The sequence below is a fragment of the Artibeus jamaicensis genome, unplaced genomic scaffold (assembly GCF_021234435.1).
Source record: "Artibeus jamaicensis isolate MK-2021 breed Jamaican fruit bat unplaced genomic scaffold, CSHL_Jam_final contig_482, whole genome shotgun sequence".
NCBI lineage: Eukaryota > Metazoa > Chordata > Mammalia > Chiroptera > Phyllostomidae > Artibeus > Artibeus jamaicensis.
In genome coordinates, this window is record NW_026521857.1 from 13,597,468 (window position 1) to 13,620,377 (window position 22,910).

A 22,910-nucleotide genomic window follows, 5' to 3' on the forward strand; every position below is an offset into this window, starting at 1 on the left:
CGTAGGCCCCAGCCGTAGACCAATCAGCAATCCACGGTTTAACCAGCCCTCCAGGTGATTCTGGCAGGCTCAGTGGGGAAAGCCACTACTTTAGTTCAGGGCCTCGAGGTCCTGGCCCAGCGTCCTGGGGCAGTGGGCTCCTGGCATCAGGCCTGGCTGCCCTGCTCCGAGTTCCCTCCACCCAACCCCAGGGGGTGGGGGCAGCACTATCAATTGGTCACTTTCCCCTCTGCTTGCCATTCAACTCATAAAACTCAAGTCCTGGAAATGCCTCTGATGACTTCCAGTTGGTAATAAAAGGGCGGTGGAGATAAAGGCAGGCATTGAGGGGAAATGTCTTTCCAGTGCCTCACTGATATGGTATTTGGACCTCCAGTTGCTGTGCTGCTGTCCTCAGGGCAGAGGCCTGTCATGTGGGGAGAGGAAGGGTCCTGGGTCACCAGGTTGTGACCTTGTTCAGTATTACTGGCTCTGAGTTGCTGATGCTTCCCTGGCCAGCAAACCCCAGGGCCTGAGGGGGAGCCCTGAGCTCCTGCACTGGCAGAGACCACTCCTGGGACCCTCTGCACCCTGTGCCTGCCCTGCTTCTCTGCCTGCTTGCCTCGTACACCTGCCTCCTCTCCTCTGCCTCAGTCTCGGTCTGTGTCCAGCTCAGCACCGTCCACTAGAACCTTTTCCCACAAAGGCAATGTTTTCCCTCTGTGCTGTCCATCACAGCAGCCACTAGCCACACGAGGCAGCTAGGTACCTGAAATAGAGCTAGTGTGGCTGAGGAACTGAACTTTAAATGTTATTTAATGTTAAAGATTGTCTTTCTTTCTTTCTTCCTTTTTTTTTTTTTTAAGAGAGAGAGGGGAAGGGAGGGAGAAAGGGAAGGAGAGAAACATCAATCAGTTGTCTGTTGCACAGCCCCAGCCAGGGACCTGGCCTGCAACTCGTGCTTGTGACCTAACCAGGAACTGAACTGGTGACCTTTCAGTTTGCGGAACAATGATTTTAAACTTTAACAGCCACATGTGGTTTACAACTCTAATTGATCATCCTCATCAAACATGGAATTTTGTTTGTTGCCATCAGGACTGGCTACCCCGCCTGGTCCTTTCTGCCTGTTGTCTGAGCACAGCCTGTTGTCTGAGCACAGCTCCCCCATCTAGGGAGTTACTAGAGGATGAGAGTGGTACAGTTCTGGTCGGCCCTCACCCCACCCCAGCCCTGTAAGCTCCTAGACTTGCTTCAAGGCCCAGCTCAAAGGTTGTCTCTTCAGTGAAACTGGTCGTTAACCCTCCACTCTTTGTCCTGCCCCCTCCCTCTTCCCTACTCAACAAAGAGCTACCAGGTAATGGGTAGCTGTAGGTTCAAATCCCAGCAAGGCCGCATGGTTAACTGTGTGACCTCTGGCAAGCTAATTAATGACTCTGTGCCTCTGTTTCCTCATTTGTAAAGTGCAGATAATAAAAGTGCCTACCATATGTGGTTGCTGTGGGAGTTAAAAGAATGAATATATGTAAAACCCTTAGAACAGTGCCTGGCACACAATAAACAATACATACTAGCTATTTTTACTCACTATTCTTAATGCTCCCTCTTCTGTGCTCTGGCTTTACTACATTCAATCTAGCACTTGCTACTCTTTTTTTTTTTTTAGGAAATATATATTTTTTAATTTATTTTTTATTGATTATGCCATTACAGTTGTTCTATTCCCCCCTTCATTCCCCTCCACCCTACCCCCCCGTCCCGACCAATACCCCCCTTTAGTTTATGACCATGTGTCTCAAGTTCTTTAGATTCTATATTTCCCATACTATTCTTGCCCCCTATCTATTTTCTACCATCTATGCTACTTATTTTCTGTACCTTCTCCCCCCTTCTCCTCCTCCCACTCCCCTGTTGCTAACCCTCCTTGAGATCTTCATTTCTATGTTTCCACTCCTGATCTAGCTGTCCTTTTAGTTTGCTTTCATTTTAGGTGTGATTATTAATAACTGTGAGTTTGCTGTCTTTTCACTGTTCATGTTTTTCTAACTTCTTTTTCTTAGGTAAGTCCCTTTAACATTTCATATAATAAAGGCTTGGTGATAATGAACTCCTTGAATTTGATCTTATCTGAGAAGCACTTTATCTGTCCTTCCATTCTAAATGAAAGTTTTGCTGGATAGAGCAATCTTGGGTGTAGGTCTTTGGATTTCATGACTTGGAATACCTCTTTCCAGCCCCTTCTTGCCTGTGAGGTCTCTTTTGAGAAATCTGCTGACAGTCTGATGGGGACTCCTTTGTAGGTTACTGTCCCCTTAGCTCTTGCTGCTTCTAGGATTCTCTCCTTCATTTTAATCTTGGCTAATGTAATGATGATGTGCCTTGGTGTGTTTCTTCTTGGGTCCAACTTCTTTGGGACTCTCTGAGCTTCCTGGATTTCCTGGAAGTCTGTTTCCTTTGCCAGATTGGGGAAATTCTCCTTTATTATTTGTTCAAATAAGTTTTCCATTGGTGGCTGTTCCTTTCCCCCTTCTGGTACCCCTATAATTCGGATGTTGGAGCGTTTAAAGATGTCCTGGAGGTTCCTAAGCCTCTCCTCATTTTTTTGAATTCTTGCTTCTTCACTCTTTTCTGTTTGGCCATTATTTGCTTTCTTCTGGTCCACTCCATTGATTTGAGTCCCAGTTTCCTTTTCACCACTATTGGTTTCCTGTGCAATTCCATTCATTTCAATTAGTTTCGCCTTCATATGTTTGTCTAATTTGTGGCTATAATCAACCAGTTCTGTGAGGATCCCGATCACCAGTGTTTTAAACTGTGCGTCTGAGAGTTTTGCTATTTCTTCATCGCTTAGATTTATAGGCTCTGGGGCTTTGAGATCTTCTTGAGCCATTTTTGGTCTGTTTGCGCCCTTTAAGTGTGGGGAGCGGAGCCTTGGACTCCCAGGTCGCTGGGTTGTGACGCTTATGTGGGGGCGTGGTCAGAGCGGGGAAATGGCGGCATCCTCCGCTGCTCGCAGTTGGGGCTGCTGGCTCTCGTCCAATTTCCCACTCCCTCGCTTGTCTATCCACACACGAATGCGAGACCACAGTCAACCCGCAGCCCTGCTCCCTCGCTTTTAACCCCCTCGGTCACTTGCTGAGTTGCCCACCTGTTCCAACCCTGTGCCTGGATTCCGCGCACCTGAGTCCGTCTGACCGAGTTTTCCTGTGCAACCCCGCTCCTACAGCTGCTGGTTTCACCCCTCTTACCGGTCAGGCTGAAGAATTTGTTGTTATCAGACTTCCAAAAAGTTCAATTTTCTGTGTTCTGGCTGTGTTTTCTGTTGCTAATATTTAGTCTCTAAACTTGGTTGTGTGAGGAAACACGGCGTCTCTTGGCGGAAGTCTCAATGGCTCCTCCCTCCACTTGTTACTCTTTAAATGCCTGTACTTACCTAAGTACAGCGAGTGAGCTCCTGAGAAAGCAGAAAGTTCACCTGATTTCTCTTTCTTTCCTTTAAAAAAAAACAACAATTATTGATTTTAGAGACAGAGGAAGGGAGAGAGAGGATAAAAATATATTGATTTGTTGTTCCACTTTTTACACATCCTTGGTTGTTTTTTCCCCCTTGGTGTTTTTTTTTTTTTTTTTTAGATTTTATTTATTTATCTTTGAGGGGAAGGGAAGGAGAGAGGGAGAGAAACATCAATGTACAGTTGCCTTTCGTACATCCCCTGCTGGGAACTGGCCTGCAGGGAACCGGCCTGCAACCCTGGTATGTGCCCTGACTGGGAGTCGAACTGCGATTGTCTGGTTCGCAGGCCTGCGCTCAATCTACTGAGCTACACCAGCCAGGGCTCCCCTTGGTTGTTTTTTATATGTGCCCTGACTGGGTATCAAACCCGAAACTCTGGCATACGGGGACAACACTCTAACCAACTAAGCTACACAGGCAGGGTATACCTTGTTGTCTCTGATTCATCAGTAACTAGTCTCGTTGCTGCAGAATGGGGACTCAGTGAATGAGCACTGAATGAACGAGTGACTGAGGGACAAAATGAGTGGGGGACTTCTGCAGTGTCCCAGCTTTCCCACTGGCCTTCTGTGTAACCTTTTCAAGGCCCCCATCCTCTTCACCATCACTTTTTTCCCCTGGAATATTAGAGGTTTGGACAAAATGAGCTCATTCATTCCCTCCACCTCAAAATATCTTATACTCTGGGATTAAGATTTTCCCTGGGGGTGAAGAAGTAAAGTGTAGGCAAAAGTATAGGCTCCAGCAGAGTCTTCCTTCCAACAGGAAGGCTCTGCTGGAATTTTTGTGCCCCCTGACAGTCCCTTGGGATTGATGGAGTCCACACCAACCCTCTGTCATCTGTGACCAGTGCCTCATTTCAGGGCCAGGCTTCCATCTGTGCTCTGGACACTCTCCACGCAGGGGGTAGCAGAGCCCGGGCTTGCTCTGCTCTCCAGCCCAGAGGACTGTGTAATTAATTGGAAGCCATGGGAAGACTGCAGAGACCTGGGAAGCTCAGGAACCTGTTCACGGTACCCAAGAGGGTACCTCTGCTGGGGGTCCTCTGCTGGGAGTCCAGGACTCCAAGAGGCTGGTTTCTGTGCTGGGTGGTCAAGTATCCCGGCCAGGACTGAGGTAATTTGGGGAACTGTGCTTCAGTCACCACTGCCAAGGGGCTCCGCAGAAGCTGAAGGATGTGGCCTAGTTGGGGGTTAAGGTTGTCAGATAAAGTACAAGATACATAGTTTAATTTGAGGTTCAGAGAAGCAACAAATAATTTTTTAACCTAAGTACGGCCCATTTGGACACTGTTTGGGATGTACTGTTCTAAAAGTTGTTTATTGTTTATCTGAAATTCATAATTAATTGGGCATTCATTATTTTTATTTGCTAAATCTGGCAAGAAAAGGGGGGTGGCCATTTGCCATCCATCACTCCAAATGCATTCTGGCCGCCCCACACCTGAGCTCCAAGGAGCAGGCCCTGATGGTACCCCAAGCCCCACTGTACTGAGAAGGGATCCCTCAAAGTCTGAATGGCTCACTAGTAAAATGAGCCTTGGGAGTATATTAGTTTCCTGTAGCTGCTCTAACAAGTCACCATAAACTTAATGGCTTAAAACAATGCAAAGTTATTATCTTATGGTTCCAGAGGTCAGGAGTCTGAAAGTCAAGGTGTTAGCAAGGCTGTACTCCTTTCGGGGTTGCAGAGGGCGGGGGGTTGTCTAGAGGGAAATCCAGTTTCCAGTTTCCAGTCCACCTCCCTTGGTGGCGGCCTCCTTTCATCGCCAAGGCCGGCAGCGACCTATCATGTCTTTCTCACATCACATTCCCCGTGTGCCTCCTACTTCCCTCTTCCACATTTAAAAGACCCTTGTGATTACATTGGGCCCACCCAGATAATCCAAAAATAAAGTCAGCCGATGAGCAACCTTAGTTTTATCTGTGATCTTAATCCCCCTCAGCATGCAAAATAATGTTGTCACAGGTTCTGTGGATGAGGACAGAGCGTCTCTGGTGGGGAGGTGTTCTCCCACCACAGGCAGTTTTTCAGCGTCACTTCACCTCCCTGCAGTTTGCTCACGGAGTCCCAGACCTGGCGCTGAAGGATGTGGCCTGCAGCGAAGCCCTCCTGCAGCGGTTCCTGATCTTCAGCCAGCGCGGAGGGGCGCAGACGGTCAGTGCGGCCACGTGCTCCCTCTCCCAGGGCATCCTACAGTGGATGGAAGACACATTCTACGCCAACGTGGACTTCTTCAAACTCTTCCGTGTGGTAAGAGACGTATTTAGCTCCTCGCCCCTTGGAAGGTAATTCCTGGGCAGCAGGGCCTGGTTGCAGGACATTGGAGACCCATGAATTGATAGGCAGGAAGGGTGAGAGCCTGGGCTTCAAGACAGTCCCTGAGGAAGTTCCAGGCTCCAAAGGCCAAGGAATATCGGTTGGTAGCATTTCTGGAGTATTGGCCCAGGCTCCTGGGAGTCACCATTTGGTATGTGGTTGCGGCAGCTGTGAGTGCACCCAAAAGCAGGGTAAGTCCTCTGCACCACCTTTAACAGCGTGGGAGGGAGACGGAGGCCGGGTTCGACTCCCTGTCCTACCACTTCCTAGCCAGGTGATCATGGGCAAGATAGCTGGCTTTCCCTGGCCTCATCACTCACTCATCTATCAGGCAAATACAACACTTTATAAATAGGAAAATATAAATGAAAAAATATGCAAAACATTTAATTCACTTCAGAAAATGAGAGCTTCAAGCTTCCTGTTCTGGGTCTGCTCTTGACCCCAAAGGTTGCTGTGTCTGAGAAGAAAAAAATAATAATAGAAAATTTCATAGTCTCAAAATGTTGGAAAGCCTTGATCTAGCTGAACCCTGTATTCCGGAACTGCATGTCGGACACCCTTCTCGGGACCTGCTAATATCCCCTCTTTTGCCAAAAGGGTCAGATGGGAGGGAATTATGTCTGGAAAGGAGGTGGAGAGCAGCATTTCCTACTTCAGAGCGTGTGAACATCATCAGGGAAGCTGGTAAAAGATGCAGCTTCCAAATTCCTACCCCCAGAGACTGATTCAGGGGATCTGGGCCGGGCTCAGAATCTGGCCTGTTACCTTAGGAACTCACTGTAGCCCACACTTTAAGGAACACACAAAATTAGAATCCTTCAGAGAACGGAACATATATAATGCTTCTATCATTTAATTGTTTTTTTTTCCTTGTGCCTACGTTTTAATTTCCAGAACTGTGTTGGGAGGAGTGTCAGTCACTGAGAACTTGGTTGAAAAAGTTACCTTTTTTTGTCTTTTTAATAGTTGCTGTCTCTCAAGTCCCAAAAAGCCACTCAGATTTCTTAAAAAGTAAGATGAAGGCTTCTAAAAATGAAACAAAATACAAGACCACACAGTTTCTGGTCGAGTTCACACTTTATCCCTTTTCAAGTGTGACTTTCTGGTGGAACGCCACACTGTTCCCAGCCCATCGAGGTGGACTCCCAGAGTGACGAGAGGCCTCGGGACCCATGGAGGCTACCACCACTGACAGCCCAGGGCCCCCCAAAGGGTCTCTCAGCTCCCCACACTGCATGAAGAATAAAAAGCCATGTGGTTTAAACTTCTCTGTCCGAAGTGACACAGGAAGCTAATTTCAGACACGCTCCTAGGTTTGCTTTCAGAATCAGACCGCAGAGCAAGGCAGAAACAATGGTTTGTTCTGGGCAGCGGGCCCCGGCGCAGCCAGGAGACCCGGCCCTGGGTTTGCAGAGCTGTTGAGCTTCCCTGGGCACCAAGGGTCATGCAGTCCTCTGGTCACTAGAAAAGGGGCAGGGTCTGGCGCCTCTCTTTGAAGGACCGTGGCTGCTGGTATAGGTAAAGGTACCTTTGGGCCATGACCAGCAATTCTGGGGGACAGTTCTAGAAGTAGAAGGATAAAGGGGAATCTGAGCAAACTCCATTAGGGACAACACCAAAACTCAGGCCACTGGCTTCAGAACATTGCTTTATCAGACAAGAAAGACCAGAAAATCTTCCTGCCCTTACATGCTACTCCAGTTCAGAAGCCAAAGAATTTTGGCCGATCACCCTTACTGACCTGAGATGGCACTGGCACCCACCTGTCCACACACTCGAACCTGGTCTGGGTGCCAGTGAGGCCAGGGCTCGCCACATGCCACTCCCGCCCTCACTGAACTCTCTGTCAGCCCCCAGACAAGCACACAGGCCACGTCACAGCAGCACAGCCTGGAAAGGCCAGCGCTGCCGACAGGCGGGCCCTCGAGCAGTGAGTTCCAGCCGGGCTGCTCATCAAGTCGCCTGAGGAGCTTCTAAAAACTATGAGTGCCCAGCACCTACATAGGCCCTGAGATTCTAATTCAGTTGGCTTTAGTATTTTTCAGAGTTTCCTAAGTCATTCTAATGTCCAGCCAGGGCTGAGAATTACTGTCCTAAAACATAGGAGTTTGATTTACAGTCTCAATTTCTATAGAGCAAGTGTAATAATTACAGTACCTCACATGCCTCTAAGGCTTCGAAGCACCTTCACTGGATCAACCATAAGACTGGGGTGCCGTGGAGCCTCTGCCATTCTCTTTATGAAGCCATGGAGTGGCCCGAGACCACCTAGAGGAGAAACCGGGAGGCAGAAGAGGGGATTGGAGGACTCCTCCTACCAGCTATCTGTCTTCTTGCTCCGCTGGTCTATGGGGGAGAGACCAGACCAAGCCAGGACACACAGGTCTCAAGCAGAGGACAAACACCCTGGCTGGTGCCCTTCAAATGTGCTTTTTCATTCAACAAATGGGCAGAGAGGCTAAACTTTTTTTTTTAAATTACTAGTAAGAAAATCTATAAGAAATTACAGGCATTAAAATAGGATTTTTGCTTTTATTGCTCCTGTACCCACCCTAACAGTGTTTTCAGAAAAACCACCCTGAGGGGGCACAGGAAAGATGAAGGCAGACCCTGCAACCCTTTGAGAGGGGCACTGGGGAGGCACGGGCTGCCCTGAAGCCCGGGGTGGGGGCCTCTCAGGGACGAGGCTGTTATTGCAGCTGGTTGGCTCCCAGCCACTCTGAGTTTCAGTGTGTGTGTTGGGGGTGGGGGACGGGAGACAGGGCGGGGGATGCTGGGCCCGCTCTGCTCTCGGGCTATTTTTCATAGGCACGTACGCCAGCGTACAAATAAGGTTTTATTAAATGCCAAGTCAGTGCTTATTAACACAGAACGAGGGACAATCCCAGTAAACCACTGTGACGGCACCTGCCCTTGCTGTAAGGAGCTGGGTGTGTGTGGCCTGGGCAGTTGGGACAGCGGGGAGGAGCGCAGCCTCCAGCCCCTGAAACCCCGGGAGTGAGAGCGGAGAGAATTGGAGAGGGGCTTTGGGGGTTAGCACCAACTGCGGCCAGCTGTGTTTTTCCTTGGCCCCTTGGAGTCAGAAGTGAGTGTTGTCATCTTCAAATAATCCAAACGCAGGACCACGGCCTTACCTCACCCCACCCGTCCCCCTGCGGACAAATGCACACTTGAACGCACTTTGGATGCCCAGAGACTCAAGTGGGCTGGGAAAGAAGTAAGCAGCCAGGCGGAGGGGTTTTCTCCAGGAAGATTTATCCCCTCTTGGTTTCACCTCGGTTGAGAGCTTAAAAGAGCGTGTTTTCACCTGTGGTCTTTCGGGCTTACGGCCCCCAGCCTGCAACCCAGCAGCTCAGACCCGGGCCCGCAGTACCGTGACTGCCCACACTACCTGCAACGTTTCGCACCTCATAAAAAACGCTGCGTCGGTTTCGGGTGAGCGGTTGGGATGTTTCCCATCTGATTTGGCCAGAGGTGAGCATGCCCCGCCTCCGCCCTCTCCTCCCTCTCGATCCTTCCTGTTTTCTCTCCACTCCCGTGCACAGCTTTGAAATCTTGCTGAGAAGCAGATCTGTCCCTTCTGCTCTGATGTTTATTCGTGGGAGTTCAGCAGGGGAACTGAGGCGGGTGCCAAGACCTGCCACACTGCTGGGAAATGGTTTCCCTCCCTTCCCCCTTTCAATGGATGTTGCTAGAGGAAATCTGGCCTCCCCAGCTTTTGGCCCACGGTTTTCCCCTCCGTAGTCGCTTCCAGTGTGGCGTGATTCAGCTTTCTTTCCTTCCCCTCAACTATTACTTTGTCCCAGTTTTTCATTTTTCTGACTTCATTTTATCCACGTCTCTTAGACTACGAAGTGTCTGAACACTGCGTTCCGGGAAAGAAAGGACCCAGTCTTGGGGGGCCAGACTCTATGCTCCTTTCAGTGTCCTGCTTTGTTCTTGGCTCTGCTCCCTAAATTCCTGAATCGTGGGGAGTAAATGTGGGTGGATTGCGTGCTGCCCAGTGTGAGCGGGCCATGGTTTCTGCTCTCTGTCATCATGCGTCCGGGGTTGCTCAATGTTCACCACGCCTTCCAGTTTTCAGGTGGTACTGCTATGTCAGAATTCTCCGGAAAGACCCACATCTCCAGGATTTTATAATGAGGTCCCCTTAGTGACTTAACTTCATGATTTCCACTCCCTTCTGTTTTCTGAATCTTTGGATGGTCAACTTCCTCCCACTTCTGGGTGAGGGTTTGGGAGGGAAGAAGAGAAAGGAGTGATGCCCAGGGCCAGCAGTGTGGGGAGGAGGGGGTGGGCAGCATAGCTGTTAGGCAAAAACGAAGCAAATTCAGAAAATATGTTTTTGGTTCTTTGAAAATTATTAAGCCACAGCAAATATATTTTATTGATAGCATTAGTATTTTTTTTCTGCTTACACCTACAAAACTGTGTCTATTATAGCCAAAATCTCCCCTGGGTCAACAGATTTCAATAAAGAAGAAATAGAAAGGCACCCAGAGAGAAGAACGTCAGTATCAGTAAATGCACATTAGGCCTCCAGGCTTGGTGGCCATTGGCCCGACTTGATTTCTTTTAGGCTCCAGGACTACAGTGGGCCAGGGCTTCTTTTCATGACAGATCAAATGTTGTTTTTATGACTTTTTTAAAAGTACCAAAGGTCAAAACTCAAGTCACTTAGGACACGAGCAAGCCCCTGTGAAGGCTGCTCTGAGGTTAACGGGGCCCAGGCGCTGGCCATGGTCAGTGCACACAGATTGAGCACTGATGTATTAGGAGGCGTCAGGTTCTCTCCAGGGCAAACTGGTTTAAAGAAGGATTTCGTCCTCATATTTCTTATCTCTACAGAACCGTAGTTCTTAACTTTTTTATAGATTAGGACTGCCTTTGTAAATCTGACAACAGCTCTAAACCTTCTCTGTAGATAAATACAGGCACAGACATGCGTCGGGAGGGGGCTCATGGAACTTATGAAGCCAGACACCAGGTTAAGAGCTTCAACACTAAAATTTCTTTCCTGTCTACTCTTAATATACATCCTTTTCTAAAGGGTCTCAACAGACCCACAGATGATTCTTCCTTAACTCTCTTTAGGAGCTCGTCAGCTTCTCCCCTGAGCATGTCACCAGTGGTGAGAGGGTCAGAAAGCGGGCAGCACAGTGGAGCACACAAGGACCTCCCGGCGGCCAGGAGACTGGGGCCCGGCTCTGGGTTGGGCCCTAGCTTGCTGTCATTGAAATGGATCTCAGCCACCCCATTTGTGAGGCCGGTGTTCCATACTGCATGGGGTGGTAGTGACATTCACATTACAGAAGAGATGGAAAAGCTCTTTGAAATAAAAAGCATTTTTGCTCTTGCCAAAGCAAGATTACAGCCACTTTGCAGAGGGCTCTATCATTCCACTGTGCTGCTCCCAGAAATGGCCTCCTCAGACACTTAGGTGCAACACTTTCCTTCCTTGGACTCCTCAGACTAGCAAGAAATCTGTCTCATAGAGTGACCTTTTGACTGCCCCTAGATTCCAAATTCAGTTTTGCTTTCATCAACCATAAACCCCGGGACTGAAGTCACAATGGGGAGAAAAAGGCCTAGTTTCTGTCAAGCCAAAGCGGGTCCCATAACTTGTCTGTTCACATACCCCAGAGCCCATCATCTCATCAGACACCCGTCCTTGCCAGTCCTGGGAGACAGCATGTTTCCAGGACCTCTCGCATCAGAGACAGTCTGGCATTTCTACCCCACCCCCCATCCCTGAGAGATTTAGTCTGAATTCTCCACTCATGACACATTTCCTGGTACTCAGAGTGTCCCCTCTGGTTGTCCCCTCACCACCAAAGCCAGCTTCCTCTCTTTTCATCTGATGCTTAACAACTGACGGATTGTAACAAACATGCTTTAAATCTACAACCTCCTAGTTGCCTAGCAACAACTTCCCTCGCGGATAAATCTGGATTTCCTGTAGCTGCTGCTCCAGGACTGAACAGGGGACTACACTGTCGGCCCAGTGCTTCATCTGCTTTTCACCTCAGTCTGGGTGCTTTCAAGACGGCAGCTCATCTTTTACTCCAGAACCTTCCACTGGCTCTCACACACCATGTCATCTTTGAAAAGACACTTGTAACCTATGGCTACCTATGTATCTTTGCATTAGGTAGATCCTCAATCTAGAAATCGGTGCTATTTTTCAGATGCTCTTCTTTGAAACAGGGTAAAACAAAAAAACTCATAAAACGTTCCCTTTGTGTGCTGGCAACATGGTATCTGTTTAATTAGCCCACTGGATCCAAAGCATCAGCAGATACTGCACAAACAAGATTTCTAGTAGCTAATATGCTTTGTTCTGCCTTCAGAAAAAGTATTACACAGTCCGTAAGGACAGGCATGTTTCTTGTCCCTGGAAAACCCAAAGAGACGCCTGAACTAACCAGAATCTTCTTGCATCCATTTCTTAGGCGCCTGATCAAGGCCCAAGGACCCCTCAGGCCAGCCACTGCTGATGGGAGGTGATAGGGACATAACCTTTCCAAAGCCCTATTTGTATATCTAGCTCCCTTAGGAGGTCAGACCAGACCTTGAACTTGGGTTCGTGGTGCTGAGCCCCACTTGATGTGCAAGTGTTACTTGTTATTTTGGAAATTAAGAGAACTCGTTTGGCAAGGAAGCAGTGGGGGATGTGCCGGTGTGTGTATGTGTGATACTTGTCATTTAGTCTATGACCTTTTTTCTAGAAATGTTTTCAAATTTCCACTCAAATAAACTTACATTCTCTTCCAGTTCTTGTGACAGAACAATCCATGAGAATTTGAATAGATAATGGGGGAACCAAAGGAAGAGGAGAGTCCTGGGAAAGTTATTTTATAAACTATGTCAACATCATTCAGACAATCGGTGACCAGGTTATGTGGAGGGCTGCCGGGGAGAGGGGAGGGACAGGGGAGCACAGGCCCTGGCGTGAGACCTCAGTTGTGTCTAAAACGAAGGGATGAGTTCCAACTCTTGTTATCTACCATATCCACTGGAAAGAGGTGGCAAAGAAATTGCAGCTGTAGTACCAGGCACTCAGCTGGAGCTCAGTAAAAATTGAATGATGAATATTATCAAATTATTAACAAGATCAGAAAGAGTAATAAAATGCATCTCAAGCTCTTGTTCCTCTGGTTCCCTCTCTATCTAATTCCAGGTCTTTTTCTTTCTCACCTGACCACCGCTGTGGTCACTGTCTCCTGCTGACCCTCCCCATGTGCCTCTCTCCATGGAGAGTGTCTGGCCCTTCCCGTCCACGTACAAACACTACCCTCACCTTCACTATTGAAATATCGACTCAAGTATTACCTTCCCTGGTCTTTGAAACATCAGCTCAACTGTTACCTTCTCTGTCCCCAAGTGGAATTGACCTCATTCCCATCCTGTAAGTCACCATTATACCTGTAGAGACATACCTCATGGATCCTAAAACCTCAATAGACTATCTCTTTTTCACTAGATTATAGTTAATTTACTCATTAATTAGTACAATGCATATTTATTGAGCACCTACTATGCAGCATCCCCTGAGACTATAAAAACAAAATAAAGCCTATTCCAATGCTTAATGAGTTTACAGTGTAGTGGACGGATGCATATAAAGTCACCGCAAGCCAATATAAAAGTCATAATCAAGTACACTGAGAATGCTAGGAGCTGCTAAGAGGGCCACCTAACCGGGAGGAAGGAAAGCAGGAAGAGCATGGCGGTGAGAAGAAGACCTTCCGGAGAAGGTCAGGTGGAGAAGATGAGCTGACTCAGGCTACTAGTGGCAGCGTGAGGATGGATGGAAGGCGGGGGTTGGCATTTAATCTGCTGGGCCCTGAAGTGATAGGTGCGGTGTCTAAGAGCTTCAAGAGGCCTACAAAAATCTTTGAGGCTCAAAAAAAAATTATGGTTCTGAAAATTTAAAAAAAACCTTAGAATCGAAATGAATAAACATTAAATTTAATGTTTAAAGAAGGTAATGTTATTAAACTTTATTATTAAATTTACCATTTATAAAACTGGAAGTTTAGAAACTAGTTTATAGTTCAGGTTTTCCCACTTTACAGTCCTAACTATTTGCTATGATTGCTGAGAATCACACCAGATTATTTATTAAATGAATAAGGCCAATTAATTTCAAAAACAAAATTAAGAGCCTTAAAATGTACATACAGGTATAGATATAGATATCTATCTATATTAGTGGCTAAATATCCATACATAAAGGGATGGATAGAGAGCAGATGCTTTTCAGTGAGTTGGATTTGATGCAGGATGGAGTTTTAAGACCCGTGTGCAAAGAGCCGATGGAGGTAAAGGAGGGGGAACGGAGAGAAGTGCCCTCTTTAGCAAAACACAGCCACAGATCATCTCCAGCCCACAGTAAAGTGAGGCAAACAGACAAGGAACCCACAGGGAAGGGAAAGTAATTGATAGTAATAGAGCAGGTCACCAAATGAGTGATGCCCAATCTCTGCGGAGACATGAATGAGACAGTTCCTTATTTTCTATGCCTCTGAGCTCCTAGTTTCTGGTAGGTGCCTTCTCATCTGGAACCTGGTTGTTATCTTCCTGCACAGCTGTTTTTGGACTCCAGGGGGCTCGCGTTGCCCCACACTCAGCCCCACCATCAGTTTCTAGATCCCCAGGCTGGGGATTTGGGCAGTGGAATTGGAATAGGGAAAAATCCGTGGTGACATCCAGACTCCTAGCTTTGGTGACTGAGCAGAAGGTGGTGCCACCATCTGGGCAAGGGCACACAGAAGGTGTGTGATCTGTTTAGGACAAGTCGGATCTGGGCAAATGTCCAGCAGACAGTTGGATGTTTAAGCCTGGAGATGTAGGGAGAGGTCTGGATTGGAGATGCCAACTTGGAAGTCACCAGCAAAACGTAGCAGATTAAATGATGGAGGGGATGAGACTACCCAGCTAGAGTATGCAGAGTGGGGGGAGGATGGTCTGGAGACCTGTCAGCACTGAAGGGGAAGGTGGAGGCAGAGGGGCTCGTGGGAGAGGCAGAGAAGGAAGAGAGCAAGCCAGATGAGAGCAATGACACACATGACAAGGAAGGAAGAAGACAGAATCAAAAGTGTCAAGAAAAGCAGAGAGCTCTGAAAAGATAAGAACCCAAAGTGTCGAGGTGGAAACTGGGGGTTCTAGTGAAAGCTCCTTAATAGCAAGGTGAGGTGGAAGATAGCGAAGTGTTGGTGAGAGAGTGAAGTCCCTGAACGTAGGCTGCTGTTCTAAGAAGTGTGGAAACACAGGGTGGGGGAGGGAAGTTAGACTGCAGCTACAGGGGGATGGGAGACCATCGGAAGTTCTTTCTTTCATTTGTGAGAATCCTGAGCACATATACATGATAATAATGAAGGGAAGGCTGAAGATCCACCAGTGAGAATCTTGAAGGCAAACTTCAGAAACGGAAGACTTTGCTTTGCTCATTGCTGTACCCCTAGCACCTGCCACACAGCAGAAAACACGTATTTGTTAAAATGTATAACTATGTCATTTAGAAACTGCAACTGGCTGTAAGTAACTCTGAAGCAGAGTCCTGTGGTGGGTCATTCAGGAGGCTCCAGGTATTTGACCAGAAGTCATCCTGGGTGTTTCCATGTGGGCGCTTTTGATGGATATTAACATTTAAATCAATAGACTGAGTAAAGCATATTGCCCTCCCTAATGTGAGTGGGCCTCAGCCAGTCAGGTGAAGGTCTGAACATGCCAAAAGGGCTGACCCTCCTGCAAGTAAGAAGGAAAGCTTCCTGCCTGATGGCCCTGCACGGGGACACTGGCTTCTTTTCTGCCTTCAGACTCAAACCGAGACACCAGCTCTTCCTGGGTGTCCAACCCACCGACTCCCCCGGCACATCTCGCGATTTGCTAGCCTCCACAATCGCATACGGCAATTCTTTATAATAAATCTGTTCATATACAAATACACACATAAATATGTATATATGATATACAGTAAGTCCTCACTTACCATCATTGATAGGTTCAGTGACTTTAAACCAAACAACGTATAACAGAACCAATTTTACCGTGGACTGATATGAAAAAGTTAAGTTCCTATAGCATTTCATCAATGTAACAAAATGATATTTAATGAAACAAGGTTGAATGAAAAGTTATTCAAGGCCCTGCTATGTATAATATATATATAATATATATACATACAATATATAAAATATATGCATCCTATTGGATCTATTTCTCAGGAGAACCCTGACTAATACACTGCCCTAAATGAGCATGTCATTTTATGGAGCATTATACATATAAACTATTATAGTCAGTGTGCCTGTTGCTGTAATAAGAGCATTCACTCATCACATTTTATATATAGACACATGTATATATATATATGCATATACACATACATGTGTGTATAGCATGGTTCTTGTCTACATGGAACTTAACACCCAATAAGAGACAGATGACAAGTAAATGACAGGAGAATGACCAATGGTGAAGAGTGCAAAGAAACAAGGTGCCTCAGAAGAGCAGAACAGGGCAAGGGCAAACCAAGGAGCACAGAGAAAAGGGTATCATCTCAATCTTCTGTGAGGACAACTGTCTCCTATATATAGTCGTGTTAGGACGAAGACTTGAAGGATGGGAAGTTTGCCAGGCAGAGAAGGGCAGGGGAATGGTGGGCAGGGCAGGGGAATGAGAAAGAGACTGATGCATTAGGGAATGTAGAAGAAGCTCAGCCTCTTGAAGGAGAAGCAAGAGAGAAGGTTAGAGAAGGAGCCACGTACCAGCTCATGAGGCCATGTGTGTCTGGCACTGCTATTGACCTGTCCCAGAGGCAGTGTGGAGCCATGGAAGATTTCTGAGCAAGAGAAGTGACATGATTGGATTGGCCAGCGAGGTAACTCAGGCTGTGTGTAGGGGTGCATTAGAAGGGAGGAGACTTGAGGCAAGAGACCAGCAAGAAGGCTGTTCTGACATAATGTTCTGGGAGAGAAGCAAAGAGAGCCTGAGCAAAGGCAGTCCAAGTGAAGAAGAAAAATAGAGAGAGTTTTTACTTAGCATTTAGCAATTTATTTGTTTCTGTATGCAAGAAACCTTTATTTTAAAACTGCCTTTTAGAAATAAGTATAAAAATAGAGACAGTATTATAATGTACTCTGACATACTCATCACCCAGCTTCAACTGTTACCAGCATTTGACTGATCTTGCTTTATCTGTTCCTCACTTTTTCCTCTGAGGTCTTCAAAGTGAATCAGACAAGTCATTCCACCCTTACATACTCCCTTATGTGTCTCTACCACATAAAAACCCACTTCTTTTAACAAAATCACCATGCCATAATCACACCAAACAAAATCAACAAAAACCCTTAATAGTATCTAATTCTCGGTTAGGTTCACTTTTCCTCAGACTGGTTCAGCCAGCTTCTTCAGATCAAACTCCTGGAGCTTCATGGTGCAGGGAGCAGCTCTGCAAACGCTGCTGGGGGTGAGACAGGTGCTGCAGTCTAATGAGCCAGTGGATGACCCCTAGATTTTAATACAGAAAGTTTGAAGAAGCACTGACAGGACTGGGCGATGACTTGTCAACGGCAAACATTGTTTATCTGCTTGCTTTGTCTCTTCTACCAATTCTTCTCAGCCCCACCCTCCTAGGGAAAAACAGGAATTAAAGTGCTTTTCCCAGCATACACCGAAGCCATTTGAAAGAACTTGTGGCAAGACCAATGCCTTGGCCCGGTGTTAGGGTTAAGGAGAAAGGATACTTCTCAGTGGTATGGTTTCAGTGGTGGCTTTGCCCCTCCTATGTCTGGAAAATTCTTCTGTCTGCTCTGCAGCTGTCATGCATAAGAAAGCCTTTCATTTCAGAGTTAAAAAATAAGCCTGAAATGCCGCCTGAGTGTGTGACATTTATTCTTCAGTCTCAGGGTGAGAGAGAATGCCTACAGCATTGTAGCTGGGAGAAAGGGGAGCAGGACGTCTCACTAGAAATGGGAGCCAAAGCCTAACTCCACCTGCTTCTCTGCTTTGCTGCAGCCGGATTCCTGCACCCAACATTTAGGGGAACCGCTGGCAAATGAAAAGCTGAGGTTGTGGCTTGTGGTCACAAGTGTTTGAATCAGAATTACTTGTTAAGCTTGTTAAAAGACAGATCCCCTTTGGGCACAGTCAGAATGCACATGTGAGCTTAAAAACCACTGTTTTAAAACTTAGACTTCCCTTCCGAAAGACATAGTGATGCAAGCAGTTTTGAAACTATGAAGAATGAAGTCATTCACTCAGGACTGGACCTTGATTTCCGGAAAACAAGGTGTTCACAATGGGCTCTGGGACTTAGAACCAGCAAGTGGACTTCCACGTTCCCCACCGCTGTGGAAAAGGCACGGACAGTTCTGTCATGTCCCATGGATCTGGAGTCACCAGAACTCTGTGGTCACTGTTGGGTGGCAGAGGAACTTCTTTCTCTTTCAAGCTGCCAGCAGCGGCCTGAAAGAAAGGTGATGTAACTGGCTGAATCATTTGCCTAAGGAAGTAGTGCTGAGCAGAGGAAGCCACAAACCTGCCTTAATGGACACGGGGAGCAAAGACTTGAACAATGACGAGGAAGCCTAAGCATGTACACAAAGCCCAAGGGGAAGAGATGGGCATCACCACAGGCAGCCTCCTTTACACTCCGTTTTCCTTCCTTCACGAGTCTTGTTCGGTGTCACTAAACTAGCAATCAGAATCACTTGGCGTATTTCGTGTCACCATGAAACTATTTGTGGTCAACTAGCTCAGCCAGGTGACTTGGAATAAGAGCCTTTGATTTTCTCAATTAGATAAAAGGAGTTTGTTTCTGAAAGCAGTCTTGCATTAGAAAGAAGGGAGGAAATGCCCCGGCTGGTGTGGCTCAGGTGGTTGGGCATAGTCCCACAAAGTGAAGAGTTGTCGGTTCGATTCCTGGTCAGGGCACATACCGGGGTTGATGGTTGGGTCCCCTGTTGGGGTGTGGAGTGTGTACAAGAGGCAACCAATCCATGTCACTCTCACATAGATGTTTCTCTTCCTCTCTTCCTCTCAGATAATGCCTATGTGTGTATGTCTATGTATACAAATGTTTCATGCCTATTATGTATGTACAAAAATGTTTTATAAACTATTTTTCCTACCAATTACAGCTCCCTACACTCCTAGATAGCAGTTCTCAGGGTGTCGATCTGAGATCCTGGGGAAAAATACTATCTGATATGTCATCAAGAGTTCAAGAGGTAAGTGACCTGATGAGAGTTCATTACAGTTTAATTTTGTCTTTCCACCAGCTTACTACACTTATGATGTCAAACAACTTAATTGTACCTCAAACCTGTTCATGGAGAAATAGATTTGATCTTTCCATCTAGCAATTTCAAAGCATTTGTTCATATCCTAAATTATCTGTGCTCCTGAGTTGAAGGCAAAGGAAGGGAACCATCCTCCTAGTTTCACACCTGGGGAGAAACTCGACCTTGTCTGGTGTGGCACAAATTATCAGTGGACTCACAATGGAATCTAAGTGTTTCCAGTACCAAAGTGGTCCATTATTCTATTATGCTCATAAAATCCACATAAGTCTATTCCACAGCAGTAGGAGAACACAGGTATAGGGTCCTTGCAGGACTAGTGTATTACATATTTTGACTTATTTCATTGCAATGAAAGTGGTTGATTTTTTGTGTGTGTTGTTTTGTAAAAGATGGGTGCATTTTAATGAGCATCCGTTTGCACAAACCTTTGCCTGTGTAGAAACTGATCTTCCACTCAGCAGATGAGCGGTGCTGGGGGCATAATGATGCACAGACATGGTCACTGTCCTTGTGAAACATACAGTCCAATGGGGAGAGAGAGGTGAACAATTACTTCCAAGTGTGATGAGTGTAACAAAGGAGGCACAAGTGAAACAACTTTCCCCAAATGTTTTCCCCCTCCAGCTGACTTGGGCTTAGACAAGCTGGAAAATAGCATGGTTGGAATCTGTTTTCATAAAGCTAAACTCAACCTGGGCAAAGTGTGAGCAGAGAAAGGGCAGAGTGCTGTGCAGAGAAAGTTAGAGAAGGGCCCGTGGTACTGGAGGCCACCTGCTGCTCCGGGAGTCTCCACTTAACATTCTTTTATTTATAAGCATTTAAAAAATTCATATCAGTACAATAGGTCTCAAGTTGATTGAGAATGTAAAAAAAACAAAATTCCCAAAGCATATCAACACTCTTAATTCTGTGTGGGAGTTCCAGAAGGATTCCTGCCTGTCCAGATAGGCTGGAGCAGATGGCCCCATTTATATTAACTGATACTGGACCATTTGACCCTGAAACAGCCCTTTCATCTCTGAGTGCCTCGATTAAATGAGCAGCGTAATAATCACCCCTTACAACACCGTCCTAAGACTTACTGCCATTGAAGCAATTTGAGATTTTGACTTTATTATTGAAGCCCAGACTGTGATTACAGGCATGACTCACTGTGCGGGTTCTACCTGGTACTCAGTAGTTTCAGAGGGCAAGCGTTGGCATGTGGACAAAGAGAGGGGACAACAGGTAAACATCACTTATTGCGGCACAGAAACTGCTCTCAGTCTCACCTGACTGAGTCCTAGTGGTTTTTTAAATGCCCACGTGCCTTTGAAAATGGGTAGTAATGTGTATTAGGGGAATAAAAGCGGCATTGTTTTTTTGTATTTTTCCTTAAAGCAAAGTCACATGGCATTGTGGGAGCCGAGCCCCTGGCCACTCTGAAAGCCCTGCACTTAGTTCTAAGCATTTCAGACCTACCTTCAAAGGATGAGACCGACAGTGCAACTGGTACCCAAAGGGAGAGGAGACCACCAGCCTCTAGTTAGTTGGGTGCAGAATTTTTTAAATGTTTTTCCAAGTATTGAGACTTCATCTGTTCTATATTGGCTTGGACCTTAAAACACACACACACACACACACACACACACACAGAAATCACAAACCACATATTTCAGAAAAAGAAAGTTCACATTTGGTAAAATTAAGCTAATATGAAGATAATTTTCCAATTATATTAAGAAACTAAATTCTAGCCCTGGCTGGTGTAGCTCAGTGGATTGAGCACAGGCCTGCAAACCAGACAATCACGGTTCGATTCCCAGTCAGGGCACATGCCTGGGTTGCAGGCCGGTTCCCTGCAGGCCAGTTCCCAGCAGGGGACGCATGAAGGCAACCATACATTGATGTTTCTCTCCCTCTCTCCTTCCCTTCCCCTCTAAAGATAAACAAATAAAATCTTAAAAAAAAAAGAAGCTAAATTCTAAATTATTATTTGCCCAAAGAAATTTGCTCAGATCTTGCTTTTCTAGGGCAGCGCCATTCCTCCATCATTTTATTTCTTAGTTTTTTCCAATAACTCCATCTTGGTAGAATAACAAAACCCAAGAATTAGTTTACAGAGAAGTGTTTTCTACATTTCCCCAAAGACATAGTCCCAAGGAATTCAAGTAAAGGGGACTGGAAGAGACAAGTGATATTAAAATAAACTGGGTGGTGAAATGGACTAAGTGATATTAAAATGAACATCTTTGATGTTCTTTAAGACTTATCTTAGTTTCTTTTTAATCGAACTTGTTGGGTTGACATTGGTTTGCAAAACCGTCCAGGTTTCCAGTGCACAACTCAACAAAACATCATCTGCACGTTGCATCGTGCATCCATCGTCCCAAGCAAAGTCTCTTTCCATCCCTCTTTCTCTTCCCTTTGTCCACCTCCACCTACCCCTGGCACCTTAGTTTCCTCTTAGGTCCTGAGTGAATGGCAATAGAGTTCATGATTGCTGAGAAGATGGATGTTTTTCTTTTAAATATGGAAGTCAAATACATATGTGGAGGTCTCCCCAATACTTTGGAACTTGATTTCACAGTAGATTATGACTCTGACTGCCTTAAAACAACCCGAAACGTTTGCCTTGCCCTAGTTCATCCATCGACCGAGTGTTCAAGACTTGCTGTGGGTGACCAGGCCCCTCACGCAGACTGGTGGTCCAGAGACCTTCACTCAGCTGACAAATGTCCTGTCTGACCTCTTGTGTGGCTACCCAGAGGGAGGAGGCTCTCGGGTGTTTTCTTTCAACTGGTATGAAGACAATAATTATAAGGCCTTCCTGGGGATTGACTCTACGAGGAAAGATCCTATCTATTCTTATGACAAAAGAACAAGTAAGTTTTCTGTGCCCTGTGTATAATTCAGGCTCTGGCATCAGTTATCCTGAAGGTTTGAGACTTTCAGGTGAAACCACTCCCAGGGTTGACTCTCCCTTGCTCTTGTTGCGGGGTCTGGGCAAAGAGCTTCTCCTCCCAGAAGAGCATTTGTCCTTATAGGAAGCGGGTGGTGTGCATAGAGTTCTGGATGTGAGCCATGGAAGGAACTGAGACCCACTTGGAAAGGGAACAGAGAGGACATTTCCCACTGATCTGATTGAACTAGGGTTACATTCTAGAGGAAGAGAAGAAAGACAAATGAGGAGGCAGCCCAGAACTGCGAGCCAAGCTCAGGTCAGAAGGGCCCTGGCAAGTAAACATGGCTGTGGGGTGTTTTTACAAACACAATGCGCTGAAAATCTGTGTGTGTAGTACTGAATTGTGTTCCAGTGGCAAGTCCCTGGCAAGTCCACTTTCCCACCTTTCAGTATTTTTTTTGGCTCTTACAGAGTAAAGGAGTGGAGAAGTGCAACTGAGTGACCCTCCCGTTAAACATTAAAGAGGCAATTGAAGCCTGCACCAAACGTCACTGGGCCCTAAAGTAGCCACACACAACCAAGAAGTCAAGCAGCTAATTGAAGGAAAATCATTGAGACTAAAGCTGAGATTCCAAGGGGAGGCCTTGTGTGGCCTCTCCGTCCCTTTCATCTGAGAATGGCCTCTGTTCCTTGCAATAATCACAAGAGGGCTCCTCAGCCTCCTTCTTCTAAAGCAGAAGAAGCCACAGGGCAAGCCCCATCCTTTGTTTCTCTGATGAGGCCCTTACTGAGATGAACCGTGGCATTTGGTTACTTTCTAATGATGAGCTGGTTACTGGTAGGGTACAGCCTATTTATTAATTTAGGTTATTTGTAAAATCCTCCAGCATAGAGTTGA

General features: G+C 46.4%; 1 protein-coding gene across 6 annotated transcripts in view; it reads left to right on the plus strand.

Annotated features, from left to right (window-relative positions):
* Positions 1-22,910, plus strand: part of ABCA4 (ATP binding cassette subfamily A member 4) — a 129,681-nt gene that overhangs the window by 19,649 nt on the left and 87,122 nt on the right. For 5 of the 6 annotated variants that reach the window (XM_037162045.2, XM_053668243.1, XM_053668244.1 and 2 more), the window contains 3 exons: positions 5,549-5,746; positions 18,964-19,053; positions 21,752-21,992. In XM_037162045.2, coding sequence (XP_037017940.2) covers positions 5,549-5,746; positions 18,964-19,053; positions 21,752-21,992 — 529 coding nt within the window. Of the gene's footprint in view, positions 1-5,548; positions 5,747-8,748; positions 9,290-18,963; positions 19,054-21,751; positions 21,993-22,910 lie in introns of those variants that run through there. The other variant, XM_053668245.1, reaches the window with a different exon arrangement.